Source organism: Eublepharis macularius, chromosome 6, assembly GCF_028583425.1.
Source record: "Eublepharis macularius isolate TG4126 chromosome 6, MPM_Emac_v1.0, whole genome shotgun sequence".
NCBI lineage: Eukaryota > Metazoa > Chordata > Lepidosauria > Squamata > Eublepharidae > Eublepharis > Eublepharis macularius.
In genome coordinates, this window is record NC_072795.1 from 71,948,689 (window position 1) to 71,961,142 (window position 12,454).

At 39.9% G+C, this 12,454-nt stretch overlaps 1 protein-coding gene across 1 annotated transcript in view; it reads right to left on the bottom strand.

Annotated features, from left to right (window-relative positions):
- Positions 1 to 12,454, bottom strand: part of SORCS1 (sortilin related VPS10 domain containing receptor 1) — a 699,625-nt gene that overhangs the window by 109,219 nt on the left and 577,952 nt on the right. Inside the window, exons 10-13 of the mRNA XM_054983089.1 lie at positions 11,552 to 11,698; positions 7,055 to 7,157; positions 6,742 to 6,818; positions 323 to 414 (exon numbers count right to left, since the gene is read on the bottom strand). Of these exons, the coding sequence (XP_054839064.1) occupies positions 323 to 414; positions 6,742 to 6,818; positions 7,055 to 7,157; positions 11,552 to 11,698 (419 nt within the window). The remainder of the gene's footprint in view (positions 1 to 322; positions 415 to 6,741; positions 6,819 to 7,054; positions 7,158 to 11,551; positions 11,699 to 12,454) is intronic.

Below are 12,454 nucleotides of genomic sequence, written 5' to 3' on the forward strand. Positions count from 1 at the left end.
AACCAACATGGAATGATCCCAATGGAACCAATGTAAATTAACATTTGATTCAACTGTCCACATTCCTAGGCAGAGTGAAAAGTGCAGTAGTTCAGTTAATTTTAATGCAAATGTCAGTATGGCCACTAAAGTCTTCCATTTTTTATGCATCTTATATGCAAAATATGAAGCTTTAGTATGATCCAGAGAAAAAGCATGTAAGTTTCTTAATTGGCATATCCTGGCATTTAGTTAAAAATATTCCGTCATGGGTAACTGCTACTAGCGTGTAATATATGATGGACTCCATAACTAATGTGATCAGAGAAGTCACAGTAATTACCAGAGATGTCTGATAGGCAGAGATGTATGTTTCATGGCAACCAAAACCCCACCTTGATCCAGATAAAGAACACTGTGTTCCTCTTCAAAGATCTGGAAAAACACAGAAAGACACAAGGCTTATTAATGTGAGTCACAGTTCTGTAATCAGTTGGAACAGGTTTATTTTGCAAGAGAGAGGTAAAGCAAAAACTAATCTTGTCATCAAACTTCTATTGTCATCTAAAATGTGTCACACTATCCCACCCAGCAAGAATATTCTTGGATAGAAGAATCATCGTAGCCTCATTTCATTGATTATGGATGCTTACCAAAGGCAACGAACTTCAGTTTGCAGATACAAGCTGAACAAACACGGAAAAATATTAATTTCCTGGAATTGCTGTTTCAAATATTAAAGACATTATCTTTCACTACCTGTCCATTCTGTGAAACTAGTAAACATGCATGAGAAAAAAATATATATCCAGAGATCTAACATTCTGCCTCTCTTCCCCTACAAATGGGAATATTTAAATGTGTGGTATTCACCAGATCAAATCACTTTAGTGAAAAAGTGGGTCTAGTAAATCAATGCATCATTCAATCTACTTTTATCATCTATACTTAGCTGTGGCTTTCCAATCCAAGAATGAGCACAAAATAAAATGTATGCATTCTTCATTATATACATACAACGTACATGACTTTTCATACATGGAAGTGCTGGCTGTACAGGAAAAATGCAACACATGAAATGGCTCCATTCCATTACCCTCAAGGGAAATAAAACGAGGCAGAAACAACACTACAAAACACAAATTAACAAAATGTTTGATCTTCTTTGGCTGCTTCTTCTTTTATCATGTTTTATACCTTTAAAGGAGGATGTGCTGAAACAGGGTTTGGAGAAGTAGTATGAACCCCTTTTCTCTACTATGCAAATAACAGAGACAGGCCTTCTGGATGAATTTGGATTATGTAGAAACCCAGCGCATGTGGCTTCTTTCTTTTTTAAAGAAAATGGGATGAGACTACACAAATCAAGCCTATGTAGAACTAGCAAAGTAGAAGTTTTTGAGGGAAGAGGCAGAAAGAAGAGAGGGGAAGGAAGAATAAAATGGATGGATGGATAGAATTTTTCCATTTGTTGGTATTCTCCATCCTTTTTGTAGCCTACATAAATGGGAAAAATGGCCCTTTGGGTGGGTTCCTCTACCTCCTCTCAATCTGAATAGTAATGGAAGCACATTCTTAATGCTAGTCTCAGTAATGTTTGTTTGTAGGAATGTTAGAGAACTAGAATCTACTCTTTTCTGTGTGCTTTGACCACAACAGATAATACTTTCAGAAGGGTTACTATTTTTTGCAGTACACAGTCATAGATGTTTTTAATTATCAACCTTGAATTTAATTATTTAATTAAAGCAGTGACCCTCAGTATTTTATGTATAGAAGGCAATATATCCATTAGCCTTATACGTGCTTCTTGCTTTGTTAATTTCACTTATGTGTATACTTGATTCCACTTTATGTGGATAGTAAACATCTGTTAATTAAATGCCAACCACTTACTAAAAACATATTTACTTCTCTGAAACAACCACACATCGTGCTGTCCATCTTATTATCTGATTGCCAAAGCTCATTAAATACTTGTACTCAATGTAATGGATATGCAATTAACAGACAGAAAAATAAGGGTGGGGTGGGGAAAACATTTGCTTGGAAATCATCATTTCTAGTTTGTGTGAAATGAACCGAAGCTTCATTTTCCCTATGAATGTTAACTGTTAAGAATAGCAGATTTTTTAAAAGCTGCAATAAACCAATAACTGCAGAAGACTCTCAAACTATTTGACATCTGTGTTAGTTTTTTAGTGGAGTAAATATCTGTGCATTTAACTCACTGTTACTTCTTATCATACTTAATTATTAAACTCTTGTTTGTGTCAATGTCATGGGCCAGAAATGAAGAAGGCAGATGTGAAGAAAATGAGGAAGTGGCACAGGCCAACTTGGGTTTGCTTGATGCTTCTTCATATTTCTGTTTGTTTGTTTGTTTGTTTGCCATTCATTCTAGTTGTATGCCACTTCTCCAAAACTTTCTCAAGGTGTCTCACAGATAAACCAATAAAACTAAGCAAAGGGTGGATGACAAACAGCAAAGCTGGATGCACATATCTTTTCTATAGTGTGCTTTTGCTGCACCATCATCATCAATCACTTGATTGTCTTCTTCACACAGAAAAATCTAGGAGGCACAACCATAGCACAGTATCTATGTGTGAATTCATCCCAGAAAGAAAAGAGGAGAGGACAGTAAAATGTTTATATTTGTCCCAGAATTTAAAAGTTGGGGAATTCAGAGAAGCCACTGGATAATGGAACAGCAGGAAGAAGATTGAAATGTTTAACAGGAGGAAGCTTAGCTTGACGTAGACATCTCCCTATCCTTGTTTTTCACATTTATTGCATTAGCAGTCAGGCTACATATGAACTTTTACCAGATGCCTGACAAGAAAGAGAAGCTTTGAATAGAATCTAGGTACTCTGCTTAAAGACGGGAGAGGAGGTAAGCTGCAGGCTAAATGGGATTTATGAGGAAATTGTGGGCTATGTATGTACATCTGGTAGACCAAGAACTTGGTAGACCAGGAAAATGTGGTTTAAACTAACCTTCCACAGTGTATTATATCATTTAAATACAGACAATGTATTCCAGAAATGGTGCACTTTTTGGGGTGCAGATGATATTTAGGGGCAATTAAATGCAATGTTTTAGATCCAGTGCAGGTTTCTTTAGGCAAAAATATTTCCAGATACAGAGCATAACATTCTTACTTCCTCTGTCCCACTGCAACATGAAATGTCTCCAAATAAGCATTGTTCCAGGGAACCAGGGATCCCAGGAACAATATTTTAGGGGCATTTGGATGATTATGAGAAGAGGAATTTAATCAAGTAACAGGTGAGTTGATTCACTCTGTGCTGGATCCCAGCCACTGGAAAAATATCTATGAATGTGTTACACTTGAATACAAAATCCAAGTGTTTTGGAACTGGGATAGGTAGACATTGTACTACTTAACACTATTTATAATATATCAAGGCTTTTATTTTTATATTTATGTAGCATCTTCGTTATATTTGCAGTAATTTGACATATGCCTTGGAATGGGACTAGAATATTCAATGTTTTCTGGAGATTTTCTGGAGTGAGTCTAGTATAACTTTCATTATAAGTTAATGAGAAAATGTCACCATAACTAATGGCATGTAAATAATGAATGACATTATCCTGTTCTCATAAAGTAGTAAAAAGAAGGCCAAGGATCAACAAGTGAAACAGAAGACAATAGAATAAAGGTAAGGATTGCTTTAAACTCTGATGTAGTCCCTCCTGTAGACCATTACTAAGGATAATAATATGACAGCATTTTTTAAAAGTGATCTTATATAGGTAATGACAACATTTAGAACAGTATTAGACAAAAGGTAGGCTGACCTGTGCTGAAATACTAGTTATATCTTGGGAAAATATATGATTTTCAGCCTTAGCGCTTACAAAATGGGACTGAAATCTTGAACAGAAAATGGTTGCTGGCAGAAACTTTTAATTTAGCTTTAATTAGGATTGCCAGCTCTGGGTGGAGAAATTCTTGGAGATTTAAGGATTGAATCTGGAGAAGGTGGTCTTTAGGAACCTCAGTGGAGTATAAGCCATAAAGTCTTCAAAGCAGCCATTTTTTCCAGGGGAACCGGTTTCTGTAGTCTGGATATGTTATAATTTGGGGAGATCTCCAGGACCTGCCTGAAGGCTGGCAACCCTAGTTTTTGTGGTCTTTTTCTGGTTGTATTGACTATTAAATGCCCTTTCTTAACAGTTATCTTTTTCACACTGACATCTTATTCAAAATGTAGTTGACATTTTCATTATTTGTAGAACACCTAAAAGTTAATTGCTAAATGTTATTTGTAAAATGCATCATCAAGCATACAAGCCAACTAGAGAGTGCATTATAGAAGCAAAACGATATCCTCTAGATCAGTCAGTTAAAATTAGGGTGTGCAAAGGCACACCGTTTCGGTATTCTTGTTTCGGTTATTACCGAAACAAGAAACCGTTTTGGTAATCGCTAATACTGAAATGGCAAGCCGTTTTGGTATTTGCGATTCAGTAATCGTTTCAGTATTTCGGCTTGTTTCAGTAATGCATTTCATTACCGAATAATACAACCCACTTCACCGTTTTTGACAGCAATTGTGTTTGGGTGATTCTCTGATGAGAAGTGAGTTGTGTTATTTTTGTGTAGTAGACTGCTTTTACGCCCTGTTGTGCCTTCCTACTGTGTAACCTAAAGCAGTTAAAGAAATAAAGTGCTTTTGACAGCAATTTTTTGGGGTTATTCTTTAATGTGAAGTGAGTTGTGTTATTTTTGTGTAAGATACTGCTGCCATGCCCTTTGGTATGCCCCCCTGCTGTGTAACCTAAAGTTGTTCAAGAAATAAAATGTTTTTGACAGGAATTGTGTTTTTGTGATTCTCTGATGTTAAGTGAGTTGTGTTATTTTTCTGTGTGGGGGACTGCTGGTGTAATGTGTCATAATGCTTTGCCTACTTGTACTTTGAAAGTGAGAAAATAATTTTTTAAAAACTTTATTTTGTGTTGTTCGTGTTTTATTCTTTGTTGTGCAGTTGGTTCCCATCATAGGGAACAATGGGGCCATCTCTGTAGGTGGTGGGGGAAATTGAGGGAGGGTGTCTGTGGTTCAGGTGCTCTTTCACAGGGACAAGCTGGCACTCAGAAGTGTGCCCACCATTGTGGCACCCCTGGGCTGTGCAGAATTGCCCTCGGAAAGAGAGTTTAGAAGTTCCCAGCATAGGGAACAAAGGGGGAGGGCTGGCCAGCCTGTTACTGAGGTTATGAGTGTGGGGCTACTGGGGGTGGATTTGGGTCTGTGAGGGGCTACTGTGGGGATTTGGGTCTGTGTGTGGCAGCTGGGGGGAATTGGGTATGTGTGGGGCTGTAGGGGGTGGACTTTGGGGGCTGAGAGCACCTACTTTGGGAGGCCATGAAATGACTCCCACAAGTGGGAGCTGGCTGAGCCTTGGTGGGGGGTGGGAGGAAAGGTGGGAGAAGGGCCCCTGAGGGTTGGGGGAATTTTGCATGCAAAATGCCACCCCTGGCAAGACAAGCCTCTGTTATTTCCCAGCTGGAAATAGTGGAGAAAGGGAGGGGGGAGAGCACCTACTTTGGGAGGCCCCCCACGTGGGAGCAGGCTGAGCCTTGGTGGGGGGTGGGAGGAAAGGTGGGAGAAGGGCCCCTGAGGGTTGGGGGCATTTTGCATGCAAAACGCCACCCCTGGCAAGACAAGCCTGCCTCTTCATTTTTTCCCCATAGGAAATAATGAAGATCAGCAGCAGCAAGCACAAAATAGGAGATTAGCAGCAGCAAGCGAAAACCTTTCCCTTTTTAGGCGAGGTTAGGGGGCCTGGTTTGGGGGGCCATAACATGGTCTCCCAAAGTTCAATCTGTCTGAAACTGGGGGAGTTGTTAGAGAGAAGTTAGAGGAAGGTCCTCACCAAGTTTGGCTTGATTCGGTGGGAAAATGCCTCCCCCAGGCTTCAGGGAAGCCTAGGGAGGCTTTTTCCCATCGAAATGCATTACTGAAACAAGGCAAAATACCAAAACGATTACCGAAACATACCGAAATGTTTCGGTAATCACTGTTTTGGTATTACCGAAATGTTTCGGTATTACCAAAACAAACCGAAACAGGTATTTCGGGTTTTTTTCGGTAATCTGATTACCGAATTGCACACCCTTAGTTATAATGATACTAATGGCCCTTTGTGGCAAGTTTTCAGCAACATGACAAACAATAAAACCATTAATGGAAGCATACATATATACATACTAACCATATATTAATTATTGTTCTTATTCTGCTTACCCATTGGTAGGGCCATGGGAGCCAGCAAGATCCTTAGCACTACCTAGTATGTTCTCCAAACATTTGTTTTGGACATCAGAGACTCCAACAACGATGTTTGATGTTATGGACTTCTATAATAACACTCCTCTTGATCTAACACGAGTTTTGTTATATGTTTGATTAAGTTATTTGGACTTAGGTAAGAATTTTTCACCGAATTAAATTTTCTAATGAACATAAAGATAGAATCTGATTTATATTCAATGAAAGTTAAATATTCAGTTCTGCTTAACATACAACTAAGACTTAGCTATTTTGCAATCACTCCATTGGCTCAATTCAAGGTACTAGCTATTACATACAAAGCCCTTCATGGCCCAGGCTCATATCTGCAAGACCCCCTCTCTCCCTATTCTCTGCAACATCAGCTTTGCTCATCTGAACAGGGAGTTCATATTAGCTTGTCAACGGCTAGCCATTTAAAATGCCATTAGCTACTCACTTGTCTCCAAGTGTTGCCAGCATCAGATGAAACAAACATGCTGATATCATTGTCTGACAACTCAGTACCAATGTTACCTGAAAAGATAGACAGCATCATCAAATGAAATGGCATCTTAAGAAACAGGAAAAGGGGAGTTCAGTCCAAAGGCGGGAATGCATTCTGCTTTTATAGGTCTAAACAATTAATGTAAAAGTATGAAAAAGCCAATTTATCTAAATAACCACAGACTCCAGGTTTCTATTCTTATGCATAATTTTAAAAGTGTTAGAAAATTATACATGTCTTTATATGGCATTTGAACATTTCATACCAGAGGCCACAATGATGCCTGGTGCAGTATCTCGGCTAGCAATGTTTCCAGAAGTGTATGGGTTCTCTGAAACCTTCAGGTGAAGATGTAGGGAGCAATAGGGCTGGAAAGGAATAACACATCATTTAGGAGCATACTATAGAAGGAAGTCTTTCTTCATACCTATATTGACATTATTATCCTATAAAGTATCTTTTATTACATGGTGTTATGTGGCTTTCAGGTCTGGATTTTGTTATGGACCAACACAGTTATCTACTGAAACAACAATTTACTGAGTGACAAGTATACCAATGGCAACTAAACAAAACAAAAGGAGTAGCCAGCAGCAATAGACAAACTATATAATTTAAAAGATTATTTGCAACACAGAAGTGCTTGCACATCTGACAGTTTGTGTTAATATCTATAACAATAAACAGAGCCCATCTTCTATCCTGTATATCACTTATGACTCTTGTTGTGCTTCAAACATAACCTTGTTATCTACATAGGAAGATGGCTGGAAATGGAATTGCACATTTAGAGGCAATGTAACTCTGAGTATCAGATCTTACAACAAGCCAGAGAGAGGGTCTTCATGCTCTGCTTGTGAATTTCCTTGGAACTTCTGGTTGTGACTGCTGGAATCATCTACAGTGACCCAGGTGACAGTTCTTACCAATAGATGAAACATCTGTTTTTGAAGGCTAATAAAAATCAAAAGAATTTAAGCACAACTGAGTGGAAAACTGCAGTCTGAATTCCTAATCCAACTATATGCACATACAGCAAGCAATAAATTGCCAACCAGTTGTTTCTGAAGAAGAGGCAACAGGGACTAAATCACACTGCTGCTCCTGTCTGATAGACACATGTACTGCTTTTTAAAGAAGCCTCTGTGAATGTAATTCTGTATGCTAAGCATGCAGAATACCATTTTTTATCTTCCTAGAGCTCCTATGTGAAAATTAACTTCCATGTTTCTCTAGCTCATTGGTGGATTAAGGGAAAATCCAAGTCCCATTAGCAAAACTTTCTTTGACTTTACTAGTATTGAATACTGATGTTTAAGAGATACACATGAATAAGACCAAAAGAGGTATTTAGTCTGTATATCACAGTAATACTGTAACTTAAATTTATAGAAGTCTAGAACCACTCTTTAACAAAGTATAGTTTATAGTTGAAGTGTTCTTGAGATTATTCCTCAGATATAGGAATGTCTTCCCTTTTTGTAAGGCTGTTGATAAAAAAGAGAGCTGGGAACAGTGATGTTTCTCTTGTAATACAACAGCACACAGGAGTTGTAAATAACTGAATTCTGTCTGTAACATCTGTTTGTGTAGATGCTGAAGGCAGGAAGTACAGGAGGGCACTCAAAGTAAATAATAAAACAAGGACATTTTCTCTTTCCACTCAAGCCCTGGGGTGAAACTCTCTCCAAATGCTACCATAATCCCTCAACAATCTCTGCAGATACATATGGAAAAGCCTCCCAAGGATACTTTCCAACCTGCTATGTCCTTGGCAAATAAATACCTGTAACTGCTGGTGAGCTGATTATTGTTAAATGCCAATAAACTTGGTATGAGATAATCCATTCACCTGCCTCATCAATCCAAAGTGAGCCCTGGGAGTAAGACTGTTCTCCAACATTTACACCATTGGGGATAGCCTGTCAGCCCTAAAAGATGGCATGCAATACTGCCACAAAAAAGGTGAGTGGGATGTCAGTGCTGAGAGGTGGGATGTGAACTCTTGCTGAGATGATGAAAGAGGAGGAAGTACAGAATGGTATGGATGGCAATGTCAGCAGACAAGAGCAATGAACCAAACACAGTAACTGCAACTGACAGACATGGAAGGGTCATATTCTGTAGCAGCCCAACTGGGAATGAAGGAAGCAAACAAAACTGCAGCTGCAAATTGGGTAAAGAAGCTTCTATGACTTGACAGTATTATTTGTTCTAAAGGATTGGCCAGGGAATATCCTCTAGCATATTTATATTGCTAGCTAATTGATGTAAGTGGCCTAGCTCTGCAATCCCATCTCTGTCTGTCTGTCTGATGGAGCAAAAGTTCAAGGTATTCTCCATCTTGTCTCCCCCCAATTAGGTTGGATTTGGTACAATGCAAATGGTGCACATTTGCTCTACTTTTTCACTCTGATGTTTTCATCTCTGAAGAATTCATTCCTCTGTCTCCATTACCTTCAACCACCTTTTACCTCTGCCCATCTAGCTTGATGACTTGTGTGTGTGCGCGCGCGCGCGCGCGCGCGCGTGTGCATGCACTGGGGAAAGGCAAAGGCAGGAGGACATCAGGGAATCACTTATACATACTTATACATACAACCCATCAAGTCACTTTTATAAAAGTGGGATGGTGACAAGTAATAGAAATATGAAGAAGTCAAAGGCCATGTTCTCCCTCATAAATATCTATGGTGACCCACAAGTGGAGGCACAGAGAAGACGTATAGTTTCTCAGACTAGTCAGGAAACATTAAGATGAGAAAAGGTGTTAGGAGGAGAGGTTACAAGGTAGAAAGCTGACATGTATTTTACAAAAGGTTTGTTCATCTTCTAATATCTGTGTTATTATTTACAATATATTTACAACCGACATTGTGCTAAGTGCTCATCATTTATATTCAAAGTTCAGTTTTCAAACACAATGGTTCGTGAAGCCTTGGTATTGTTAGATATTGTATCTCCTTTTCAATATTGCCACCCCAGATGGAAAGAAGAGACAGACACAAGTGCTGGGAACTAATGGGCCATATTTATTTGGCAACAACGTATCACTGAACATATGTACATGGCAAGGGCCTAACTAGTGGTACAGGTCAGGCCCTGGGGTCACCCTGGACCTCTGCCCTGACCTGTCTGGGTGAGCCCCGTTGCCACAGGTGTGAGCCATCCACACACATGGCTGGGACCTGGCCAGCCAGGCAAATGGTTCCCCACTCCAAGCCTATAGCACCTCGCCGTATACCAGGAGGGCTGTACTTGTCTAGGGGATCCACATGGCAGTCTGCCCTCTCAGCTGGCAGCCGTCAAGCAGTACCAGTGATCCTGACAGACCCCAATTCCCCCCTCAAATGGGGATGTGCCAAGGGTGCTCACCAGCCTGCTCATTTCTCCCCCTCCTAATCCTGCCAGGGGACATCCAATTACAGCTCCACCATAAGCCAATTACCACAACCCATGCAAGAAGTGCAAGATAGGCAAAAAACGTCCTTCTCCGAAGTCAAAATGGAGAAAGGAGAAAAAATTCTTACCTGGCCCTGGTAAACAACAACCGGCTAAGCCTGTACTACTGCAGGGTGGGTGGGTAGGCTGAGCTCAAGGCAACTGCAGGGGAGCAGGGGCAGAGCCACCTCTTGGTTCTCCCCCTCCTTAATCCCCAATTGGCTGAGAAGTTGTCTGTCAGCTCTTCTTCCTGCGGGGAGGCAAAAGGCGGCCCCCAGCCTACACTGCTGGCTGGGTGGACTGAAATCTCAAAGGCTAAAATGATTCACTTCAGACACTGCAGCAGCCATAACCTTCCATTCAGCAACCAATAACCCCCTCTCTATATAAACCTTACCCTGAGCTGTACTGGTGTCAAGCATGGGAGGAGAGGACAAAAACTCAACTACCCTGCAATAGGCTGCCATTCATTTGCTGATGGAGGGAGGAGATGGTGAAGGAAAACATTCTATCAAGCTAAAATCAGACTTCATGGGTCACATTCCCATCACTCTTATGAAGCATCTTCCTACTGATAGAATCCAAGGACATCTTTACTTCTTTTGTGGAGCTGGGGAAAGACATCTTAAACTAATCATGTAAAGGAAATTATTAGACAGAGTCATCAACAGTTAGGTTTGACAAGAGGAAACCAACAGAATGAGAGAAGTCCAGGTGATTCATGAAGAGTGTGAAGTGTGCATGCAAAACTGCAGTGAACAGAAAATGTATTAGTGCATATGGAGAGAAACCCTTAGTGTATATTTGGGTGTATATTTATTAATCTATTAATCAGAAGTCCTACAAATCATTTCTAAAGAAACTCAAGATAGTCAGATGGGCATCTCCAAATTTTGGCATATGTTTCTTGAGTTTCCACAGATTTTCCTAAATGGAATAATTTATTCTAGTTACAGCATTTGTTCCCTCCTCCAGAGTAAACCCCCCAAGATGTTAGTGCATTGCAAATATGTGTCTCTCATTTGCCTCCACAAATAGCTCATTCTCCCCACCTAGTGTTCTGTTTCATAATGGCACAAAATCCAGCTTTCAAGCCAAAGGCAAAAATGGTTGCATCAGGAAAAAGGTTCACCAACACATTCACTTTTCCTCTTGAAAGCCAAACAACTGGGCTGCTAGATACTCTCATAATGAAGTTTTCACATAGTACATTCCTTATGAAAAACCTCTGTTGCAAGATACATGTATTTTTAATAAGTAATGACACTGTGCTGTTACAGAAAAAAAAGTTTCTCTCCCTTTCCCACAAACCATCACTTACAAGGAGGCAGTGAACTGGGTTTCCTCTCAGATCTGTGTCCGGGGCCTGCAGCAAGTGCCAGTCTCGTCCTTTATTGTATGTGATGAAAGTTTTCACTTCGTTGTCAATCTTCTTGTTAGCCAAGAACATTCCCTTTATCCCTGCTACCTAGGAAAAATTGACATGGCTGAAAAATAGATCAATTTGATGCAGATTGTATGTGCATTGTTACCTGTCAAATCAAGCTTGGGGATATGGTGCACAGTCTGTATACACAGCAGACTCTAAGGTGGAAAATGCATCAAAGGAACCCTTATTAGCCGTAGGCTAGTGCTGGTTCAGGGAGTGAAATAAAACATTGCTGTGGATTCAAAGTGTATGGAAACATTGCTGTGAAACACTGGAAAATCTAAACTAGTGTAATGGATTAGCAGTAGCTTCTTGATGGCAAAACTCTCAGCCATAATACATAAAAATTGATCAGTGGTAATTAATTTACCCATCTTGAAGTAATAATAATAATAATAATAATATTTGATTTATATACTGCCCTTCAGGACAACTTAATGCCCACTCAGAGCAGTTTACAAAGTATGTCATTATCCCCACAACAAAACACCCTGTGAGGTGGGTGGGGCTGAGAGAGCTCCAGAGAGCTGTGACTAGCCCAAGGTCACCCAGCTGGCTTCACGTGGAGGAGTGGGGAATCAAACCTGGCTCTCCAGATTAGAGTCGCAGGCTCTTAACCACTACACCAAACTACTGAAACAAATTTTAAAGCAAAATTGGAGATTCTAGTTTGAGCAAAGGTTTGAGGAATTTTTAATGAAGAAAGGAAGATTTAAATAAGGGTTCCAAAATTTTCTTGAGAGAGGGTTACATATTTCTATGGTGTCTGCAAAAGCAAAGTCATCTAATTTGTTG